The 10,941-nt window shown below is 37.5% G+C and overlaps 1 protein-coding gene across 2 annotated transcripts in view; it reads left to right on the top strand.

Moving 5' to 3' along the window:
- Positions 1 to 10,941, top strand: part of Etfa (electron transfer flavoprotein subunit alpha) — a 77,775-nt gene that overhangs the window by 29,402 nt on the left and 37,432 nt on the right. For both annotated transcript variants that reach the window (XM_008823425.3, XM_029558812.1), the window contains exon 9: positions 5,221 to 5,303. In XM_008823425.3, the coding sequence (XP_008821647.1) occupies positions 5,221 to 5,303 (83 nt within the window). The remainder of the gene's footprint in view (positions 1 to 5,220; positions 5,304 to 10,941) is intronic.

The raw sequence follows: 10,941 nt of genomic DNA, 5'->3' as shown, positions 1-10,941 counted from the left end.
AATTCATTTTTAATACAATTGACACTAAGATGCACATGCATTTCTGGTTACATGTAGGTAAGTGCACCCATGTTGCACAATTCCCTCAGAGATCAGAAGAGGCTGTTGGATCCCCTGGAACTGGAGTTACGGACAAGTGTTAGCTGCCATGTGGGTGCTGGGATTTGAACCTGGGTCTTCTGCAAGAACAACCAGTGTTCTTAACTGCTGAGCCATCTCTCCAGCCCCCCAAGTAGAACCCTTTCTACTCTCATGTCTGTTTTTTTAAAAATCTAGATTCCACATGAGAGAAAACAGGAGACACTAATTTTTTTTGCATGTGACTTATTTTGCTTAACATGATAATCTTCAGTTATGTCCATTTTCTTGCAAGTAATATTTTATTTTTAAAAAATAGTTTTCTTAGACCTTCAAATAAATGATAATAGCATTGCAGTGATGAAGGGGTATCCTAATAATTTTTTTGAAGAGTAATGTGATAATTTTGAACTTGTCACATCTTAGTAATTTATAAATTTAGTTTTCATTTAAAAATATTAAAATGCCATTCTAGAGACATGACTCAGCAGCTAAGAGTACTGGCTGCTCTTGCAGAGGACGTGGGTTCAAGTTCCAGCACCCATATGGTGGCTAACAATCATCCGTAACTCCAGTTCCAGGGAATCTCATACCCTCTTCTGACCTCCATGGGCATTGCGTGACATGAGTGCACTTGCATGCATGCAGGCATTGTACTCATACACATAAAGGTAAAAAGATAAGAATATTAAATATTAAAATGCCGGCTTCAGTGTGCCTACTTCAGATTAGTTAATGCTGTTTTTCTATAGAAATACATTTAAATTATTTTAAAATTATAAAGTAATAAATTTTATGTGTAGGAAATATAGAATCTTATTAAAAGTTTATCAGGATGGAGCTAAAGAGATGACTCAGTAGTTAAGAGCACTGGTTGCTCTTGCAGAGGACCTGGGTTCGGTTCCTAGCATCCACATGGTAGCTGTCTATAACGTCAATTCCAGGGGATCTGATACTTTCTGGCATATGTGGGCATTGTATACATGTGGTGCAGTTACGTACGTGTAGGCAAAACATTTTTATATATAAAATGAAAAAAAATGAAATTTTAAAAAAAAGTTTATTGATTGGACTGGCAAGATGGCACAGAGTGTAAAGGTCTTGCTATCGAGGCCGAGACCTGAGTTCAGTCTCTGAAAGCCATGGTAGAAGGCGAACACTGACTCCCTCAAGTTGTCTTGTGACCTCCACATGTGCCATCCTCCCAAATAAATAAATAAATAAATAAATAAATAAATAAATAAATGTAAAAAAAGAAGTTTATTGATGAGGCAGGGTGTGGTTGCTTATGCCTGTAATTCCAGTAATTGGGAGGCTAAGGTCGAGGGACATGACTCGTAGGTTTGTGTCCTGACAAACTAATCATAAATTGAAAAATATAAATTGAAATTGCATTTCATATACTTAACCTATTGGACGTTACAGCTTAACACAATCCACTGTGGAATGTCGGTTGTTTACCCTTGTAACAGCATGAATAACTTGGAGTTCTGTGCCCAGCACCACAGAAGAGTTTTGTGTAGCATATTGTTACACCAAGAAAATGTTGAAATTCAAAATTTTAAGTATTCAAAGTTTCAGGTACTTGTCATTGTCAACCAGTAAGTTGAGAAATCTTAAGTCAAGCCTTCATAAGTCAGGGACTATTTGTATTTAGCCAGAGCCTGACTAAAGCCTAACTTGGGGGAAGGTTGTCTCTTACAACCTTCCACATGGCAGAAGGGAAATGCCCAGCTCCAGCCACTCTAAACATCCTGCTCTAAGGGTGGAAGAAAAACTGAGACGCATTTGTAAAGTTCATAGCTCAGAAGTGAAGTCTCAGTAAAGGCTGAGAGCTAGTCAGAGGGCTACTGAATACTTCCTCTCCCTTACAACTTCCACTATTTATGTTACTAGAATATTTTGTCTGGCTATTAAGATTTTTTTAAATAAGATATCTTCCATGTCATGCAGTGCTGAGGTGGTCAGAAGAGGGCTTCGGATTCCCCTGGAACTGGAGTTAAGGACGGTTCGTAGCAGCCATGTGGATGCTGGGAATCGAACCTGGGTCCTCTGCAAGAGCAGTTAGTGCTCTTAACTGCTGAGCCATATCTCCAGCCCTATTAAGATATTTTACAAGACAGTGAAAAGCAGAAAGGAGTTTTGAAGAAATAGAACAATCACCAGAACCAGGTTCAAGTGAAATTATCAGACTAATGATTTAAAACAACTGATTCATATGCTAAGGGCTCTGAAGAATATGGTGAACACTATGCAAGAGCAGGTGGGCAGTGTAAGCAACATAGCAAGACCTTGTCTCAAAAACAAGCACCAGGAGCTGGGGAAATGACTCAGTCAGAAAAGTGCTTGCTGTGCAAGCATAAGGATCTGAGTTCAGATCCCTAGCACCCACATAAAAGCTGGGTGTGAGGGGCACACGCTTGTAATCCTAGCACTGGAAGATGAGGACAGAGGCATCCCTAGGACTTGCTGACCAGCTAGTGTAGCCAAATGGTGACCTCCAGGGTCAGTAAGAGACCCTTTCTCAAAAAAATAAGATGGACAGCGATAGAAGAAGATACCTGAAGTCAACCTCTGGTACACACATACTTATGCTAACATTTGTATGTACATACACCACTCATACGTGCACACATACTTTTTAAAAAGGAAAAGAAAAAAAATTGATAAAATCCAAGGAGAAATAGATGAACCTACTAGTGAAGTTTGAAACTTCCAACAACTCTTATCAGAAATGTACAGAACAAACAGTGAAAATGAGTAAGGGGATATTTGAATTTGACAATACCACCAATCAGCTGGATATAATTGACATCTATAGATGTCTTCAACAACAGCAAATTCTCAGGCTCACGGGAGCATTTATGAGAGAAGACCACGTTTGAGACCATAAAATACACCTTGACAAATTTAAAGGACTAGAGAATATTCCATCTCTGATCTCAGACCACAGTAAGTTTGAGTTAGAAGTCAGTGACAGGAGTGTAGTTGGAAAACCCCAGAATCCTTAAGCAGTACTTTAAAAAAAATGCTTTATTTATTGTTTGATGTATATGAGTATACCCTGCATATGTGTAAGTGCATCCATGTCATGTGATTCCCGAAGAGGTCAGAGGAGGGCATCTGATTCCCCTGGAACCAGAGTTACAAGTGGTTGTTAGCCGCCATATAGGAGCTGGGAATTGAACTGAGTCCTCTGCAAGAGCAACAAGTGTGCTTAACCACTGAGCCATCTCTCCAGCCTCCAAAACAGTACTTTCCTAAGTAATATGTAAGTTAATGAACATATCTCAAGAGAAATTATTTTAAACAAAAAAAATTTTTTTGCACTAATGCTGCTTTTAATGGCGCAATAGAGAAGTACAAGGTTTTGCTAGCTTGAGCTAATACTAGTTTAAAGGATGTCCACTGACACTACCAGGTAGCCTCAAAACAAAGGCATCCTAGACTGCGAGGCTGTCAGATGCCAGCACCGGATGGAGATGGTTCTGGCATCTAGAGGGGTGAAAATGTTAAGACTGCTGACTGCTGACCCAGCACTATGATCACACTGGGAGAAGATCCTTTTATCCTGCAGATGATCTGGTCTCCCGTGCCTTTTAGTTGGGTGGGCTATAGAAACTGGCTTCCTGAGTATTCTGTTTTCTTATCAATACACATTTTGTTAAACAAAATTTTTAAAAATGTGTGGTTCAGAGAAAACAGTGCTTAGTGGGAAGTTTTTCCTCCTGTACTGGGAGTGAACCTAGAGCCTCACTCATTCTGGGCAGATGCTCTTCTACTGAGCTATAGCCCTAAGCCCCCAGCTTTCTTTTTCTTTATTTTTAAAAATTTTAAAATTTTGAGACAATTTCACTGAGTTGTCCATGCTGGCCTGAAACTTGTGATCCTTAGCCTCCTACATAGCTAGGACTATTTGCCCATACCACCACCAGGATGGGTTCATAGTGGGAAATTTATAGTGGTAAATGCATATTAGACAAGAAGGATGATCTAAAATTAATAACTTGAGCTTCTGTCATAGGAAACTATAATAAGAGCAAATCAACAGTAAGCAGAAGAAAAGGACTAATAAAAATTGAGCATAAATTGAAAAACTTAACAATAGAGAAAATGAATGAAATTATGATGGAATCAGTGTTAGAGAGACACTAAAAATCATGAGAATGAAGGGGATTGACATAGGAGTTCGTAGATGATAGAAATAAATGAGTGGCAATGCAGTGACATGAACTTCAAACAGGAATTTTCTGAGAGGGACAATGGGGAAGATGGTAGGAGACAGAGCAGCCTCTGCTGGAGAGTGCTGCAGAGGAGTCCAGAAGTGGACTCCAGAACTGAGGACGAATGGAGATGGATATGAGTCGGGAAGTATGGAGAGCATCATTGGGATCAGTGTGTGGTTATGCAGTTGTCCTTTCAGCCTGGGCCTTCTTGTGGTGATCGTCCTAAATAAAAGGCAAGATATGATAAGTCCTGACTCAGTCAAGACTGATGGTGGTGAGGCTGTGAGTATTAGGAGGCCCTGGATGTGTTGCCTGTGGCTCCCATGTGTTCTTTGGTGATGAAGATGCCTGATGTCCATTCTTGACTCTGGCTGGAAGGGGTGATTTTACTAAGAGTAGAGCTTCTTGTGAAGAGAAAACCACTTTTGTTTTTATTTATTTAACTTGATACTTGTTAAACCTTAACCTTGTGTTACTGTATCTCTTTGTCTGGTCACAAGAGGTAATGATACTACAGCACATTTCTTCAAAAGTTATGAAGTTACTATATAAAGGGACATTGTATAATTTCATCCTAAGTAGATTGTAATGTAGGTTTTATGAATGCCTTTTTGATAAAGAAGGATCAAAAGCCAGCCAAATTTAAAAACTGGAGGTTGTGGGTATAAATAGATGTTATTTTCTTTAAAAAGGGGTTTCAGGGAGACCTTGTCTCAAAAAGACCAAAAACAAAAAAAGTGCACTCATACTTAGTGTTTAGGATTCTCACTTAGTTATAGGAATTTCTTTCATAACTAAGTACTCTGTATAATAATTTATAACTGTATAATATTAGCATCTTGCTTTGCAATAGTAAGTACTCACTAGCTGAATAGTAGAGCTTGAAAAAAAATGACATTTTTCCTCCCCTTTTTAGTTGGTGCTTCCCGTGCTGCTGTTGATGCTGGCTTTGTTCCCAATGACATGCAAGTTGGTCAGACAGGAAAAATAGTAGCACCAGTAAGTACTGCAATAAAATATGCCATGCAGAATTCTATAGGGATAAGCACCGTGTGTGTTTGTTGGAAAATAATCTCAGTGATATATGTCTTTCTCAATGTTCCTGTACTGCTAGCCATTAAGATGGGGAATGTCCTTCTCACAAGGTCTGTGGGGGTTTTTGGTCTCAATAAAATGCTTAGCAGTTCTTAAGTTAGAAATTACTGTCCTAAAAATTTTAAAGCAGTAGAACACGTAATCACAACACTGTATTATTACTGTTGTTGCTGTTCTTTTTGTGTGTGGTGTGCTGGAGAGAGAACTTAGGACTCTGCAAGCTTGGCGAGTGCTGTACCACTGAACTACATCTGAGCTTATATTTTATTGTTGATTTTGTAAATTAATTTTTTAACCTTGTAAATTTACAGTGTTAACATTTCTTCACCAAGCCTTTTAAGTATAAAAGTAGTAAGTATGGATAGTGAGCCCATTTTACTTAGTAGACTTTTTCCATTGGGAGCTGCTAATGACAATGGTAGTCTTGTGTGCTCCTGAACACCTATTTAGTTCTGCATCTTTATTTATTTGCACAGATTTCAGAAAACTGATCCTTACAGCCAAGTGCTACTAGAATGTTCCATTTTGTGGATGAGACAGTCTACTCTGTAGCCCAGGCTGGGCTCAGTTTTATATGAGTTAGAAATCTCCTTGCCTTGGCCTCTCAAGTGCTGGGATTATAGGCAGAAGCCACCACTATGCTTGGCTAAATAGAATATTCTTAAATCTCTGCAAAACTTAAGTGGGAAAAGTAGGACATTTTTATTTCAAAGTTGAACCATTTACAGTACCTTCTGAACATTCATATTTCTTAGGGAATGTTTTAATTGAATCATTTTTCAACCAGTTTAAATTTTTATTGTACAAGGAAAATGTTTTTTATGTAACTCAAAGAAAAATGCTTTTTATTATTTCAAAACAACATACTGTCATGTTCATTAAAATCTTTTAGTGCTCTAGTCTACGAGATGATTCATATACAATTTCAAAATAGCCCTCCCCCCTTTTTAACGCTTGTCTTTGAAGTTTGTTCTGATATCTCTGTTGAGGTGTTTTATCCTTTTAAAGTTGGGTCATTTATCTTTTTATTGTATCTTTCTAGGAATTCTTTATATAGCTTGTATACAAATTATTTTTCAGATATGGGCTGAATTTTTTTACCCATGCCAGGACCTTCCTATCCATTTTCTTTTGAGGAACAGAAATGTTCACTTTTAACCAAGTCCAATGAAACAGTCTTTCTTCTTTTGGTTAGTGTATTTTGTGTTCTTTAGCTTATTTAAAGTCAGTGAAGGTCTTAGTACTAAATACAGGCTCTGACACTATTCATAAATTAAGTCAAAGCACTGTGTAACTGACTTGCTTGTCATACCACATTAGCTTGACTGTGAAAGTGGATTTATTGAGATGAGCTGGAGCCTTCCATGACATTTAATTAGGTGTGGCACACATATTTTTTTGTGGAAATCTTGCTTGTACAGTTTTATATGAGTAGATATATTCGGCTTGAATTCATAAAAGATCAACAACTTCATAATCAAAACTACATCTTTAAGAAATTCAGTGAGATATACTAAAGTGGCAGATGGACTTATTTATTATGAAAGGGGACATTTGTACCTATTAAATGGAGGGATAGAGTGCAAGGAGTTATTAGTGGCATCCTTTCTTGTATCGGAAATAATTTTCGTACAGTCAGCTTTACTCAACATTACTCTTCTGAATATAGAGCTATTGAATTTTGCTAATAAGAATATTAAACATATTAAATGCTTTGAAGACTTTAACATAAACCATAGGACTCTTTAGAGAAAGAGTCTAACTCTTGTCTTGGGCATTGTTTTAGCTACTTTTCTTATTGCTGTGACAAAATACTAGACTAAGACAATTTAAGGAGGCCTGGCAAGTTGGCTCAGTGGATAAAGGTGCTTGTTATATATGCCTGGAAACCTGAGTTTGAGTCCCAGAACCCCCATGGTAGGGAGGAGAGAACCAACTTAAAAGATGTCTTCTGATCTCTATACATAGATACATGCTAATAATGAACAATATAAAATTTTGAAGGAGAAAAAAGCAACTTAAGGAAGGGTTTATTCTGGCTCACAGTTTGAGGGAAGAGTCTGTTATAGTGGGGAAGATATGACAATAGGAGCCTGAGGCGGCTGGTCACAGAGTCTGGTCAGGAATCAGAAAGAGCTGGATTCTGGTGCTCAGCTCACTTCTTGTTACTGAGTTAGGCACCCTAGCCCATGGGATTGTATCACCTACATTCAGAGTAGGTCTTCTCTGCCTTTCTGGAAATACCCTTATAAACACAAAGATGTGTTTCCAAATCCCATCAAGTTAATAAAGATCAGCCTTTACAGGCATAAATCTGTATTCATATATATATGTTCATATTATATATGCTCATTTTATAGATAGGTATATATATCAAACAAGCGTCTAAAACTTTTTGGGGGAAGCAGTTTGTAAGTATAGAACAAAACTTTTGGTGTGTAGGTGAACCATTTGAGAGTAAGTTGCTGAGATGAAGCCCTGCCATCTCCAAATATATACATTTTCCGATATAACCACCATGCAACCTTTAAAATCGGAACATTAACATGGATACATAATACCATCTAGCCCCATTTGGATTTTTAGTACCATCTAGACCCCATTTGGATTTTGCCTGTTATTTTCATAATCTCCTTTTTTAGTAAATGATGCTAGTTTAGAACCATGAGTTGAACATACTTGTCACGTGTCCTTCAGTCTTAGTTCCTCATTTTCTTAAATGGTATCTAGGTGAGGAACTTCCTATTTATGATTTGCACAAAGTTTTCATCATGAATGTATGCTGAATTTTGTCGAATGGTTTCTAGATCTGTTGAAATGATTCTGTGGTTTTTCTTTATTTTGTTGATATGCTGAAATTCATTGTTGGATTTTATAAACCCTGATTATGCAATGTTCTAACATATTACTGGCTTCAACTTGCTGATACTTTCTTAAGAATTTTTGGGTCTGTCCTGTTAAGATATTCTCTAATTTTCTTTCTTAAGTGTTTGATAGAATTCTTTAATACAGCAATCTGATCCTACAATTTTTAAAATGTGTGTGTATGTGGGGGGTGTTCATACAGATGCACGTGCATGGAGGCCAAAAGTCAACTTTGGAGGTCATTCCTCAGGAACCATCTGCCTTGTTTATGGAGACTGGGTCTCTCGTGGCCTGGAGCTTGGTAGGCCAACTGACCAGTGAGCCTTAGGGATCTACCTGTCTCTGCCTCCCTACCACTGTTATATGCTTGGGCCACCATAGCAGTTTTGTTTTAAAGATTTATTTTATTTTATGTGTATGTGTGTACCTGGCTGTAGTATGTTCCCATGTGCACAGATGTCCTTGGAGGTTAGAAAAAGGTATCAGATCTCCTTGAACTAGAGTAGCAGGCAGTTGTGAGCCACATGATGTGGGTGCTGAGAACTGAACCTACGTCTTCTGCAAGAGCAGTAAATGCTTTTAATCACTAAGCCATCTCTCCAGCCCCCCACCCCTGCTTTTTTTAATGTGGACTCTGGGGATGGAACTCAGGTCCTCATGCTTGCAAGACAAGCAAGCATTTTACCAATCGGGCTTTCTCCCCAGCACCTGAGTCAGAATTTTCTTTGATACTGTTTTCCATTTCTTTAATATATTTCAAGCTTTTCAGATTTTCTATTTCATTTTGAGTCAGTTTTGCTGAGGGGTATGTTTATAAAGAATTGGCTTTTTCTTTTTTTCCTAAATTGTCAAACGTATTCCCTTTATTGTCCCTTTGATAGTCTCCCTTTTATTTCTAATATTGGTAGTTTGTCTCTTTTTTCTTTTTCTTCTCCCTTCTTTGGCTGTCTAACTAGCCTATAAAAATTTTTAAAATAATTTAGTGATCTAACTTTTAAATATAGCTGTATTGAAGAATAATCCACATACCATAAAGTTCACCCTCTTAAAGCATTTACCTCAGTGGTTTCATGGTGCTGTTCAGTATCACTTCAGTTTTAGAAAATATCCATTTCCCCCAAAAGAAACCCATGCCTACTCTGTTCCTACTTCCCCAATCCTAGGCATCTACTAATTTACTATCTGCTTACAGAGACCCTATTCAGGACATTTTGTATATATGAAATCATACAGTATTGGGTCTTTTGTGATTTTTTTCTTTTCCATTTACCATAATTTTGTGAAGATTCATCCATCCATTGCTTTTCTTTTAAAAATGTGCTTTTGGTTTGTTGTTTTGTTTTTGTTTTGTTTCCCCTGGGGTACTGAAAATTGAACCCAGGATATTATGCATGTTAGGCAGGTACTCCAACACTGGGCTACATCCCCAGTCCTTGTAGCATTACATTTTATTTGATGGACTTTTGTGTTGGCCTGGACAGGAACTCCCTATGTAGACCAGACCAGGCTAGCTTCAAGCTCACAAAGATCCACCTGCCTTTGCCTCCTGAGTCTGGGATTAAAAGCATATGCTTCCACGCCCAGCCCTGTTTTTACTTTTTTTGTTGTTTTTTTTGTTGTTGTTTGTTTTTTTGAGAGGGTCTCCTTAGTCCCAACTCACCTGGAAGTCACTATGTGGACCAGGCTGGAATTAAAGATGTTTGCCACTATGCCAAGCTGTTTTTACTTCTTAATCATTATGAAGCGACTGTTAACATTCATGTACACATTTTTGTTAGGACATGTTTTCATCTCATATATGTGTACACACAGACACACACATACCCAGAAATGGAACTGCTAGATTATTTGATAACTTACGTTTATTTTTCTTGAAAATTATCAAACTGTTTTCCAGAGCCCCTATATCAACAGTGAACCAACTTTTATCATTGTTAACTTTTTTCTATAGTTTGTTTTCCATTTTATTGATACATGTTTTTATTTCCTACCTTCTAATTATTTAGTTTTACCTTGCTTATAAGTAGAACTTTTACTTCATTAGTTTTCTAGTCTTCTTGCTTTTAAATATAAATATTGAAGCTATACCTTTTTTTTCTTCTAAACATTTCTTTAGTTTCATCCTGAAAATTTGCTGTATTGTACAGAGAACAGAGTTAATCTCTGTGCACACACATATTTATATCTAAAATGTCTTACCTTAAAAAAAGTTTAGGAGACATAGAACTACAGATGTGTGTATTATTTGCCACAATATACTGTGGTCTATGGGAAACTGTATCTGTGAGAAAATGAGAAGAAAAAGGGCAAGTAACGTATGTCACAGTGAAAATAAATTCACATCCCCTGAGATTTTGGAGCTCTCAGTATCTTGACCAGATTTTTGAGGATCACTGGTATAATATTTTCAGGTTATATTACAGAAAAACTGAATAAAATGTAGATATTATGGATTATAGTCCTATAAGAGTATTAATCGGGGACTGGAGAGTGATTCCGTGGTTAAGAACATATACTGCTCTTGCAGAGGACCCAAGTTCAGTTTCCAGCACCCGTGTCAGGTGGCTCACAACAACCTGCAACTCCAGCTCCAGGCAATCTGATTCCCTCTTCTGGACTCCATGGGCACCTGGACTCACATGTACACAAACCCATATGCAGACATATATATATATAT

The sequence above is a fragment of the Nannospalax galili genome, unplaced genomic scaffold (assembly GCF_000622305.1).
Source record: "Nannospalax galili isolate Female #2095 unplaced genomic scaffold, S.galili_v1.0 scaffold28, whole genome shotgun sequence".
Taxonomy (NCBI): Eukaryota; Metazoa; Chordata; class Mammalia; order Rodentia; family Spalacidae; genus Nannospalax; species Nannospalax galili.
The sequence above is the reverse complement of the archived record's forward strand: the minus strand, read 5'-3'. Positions and strand labels throughout refer to the sequence as shown.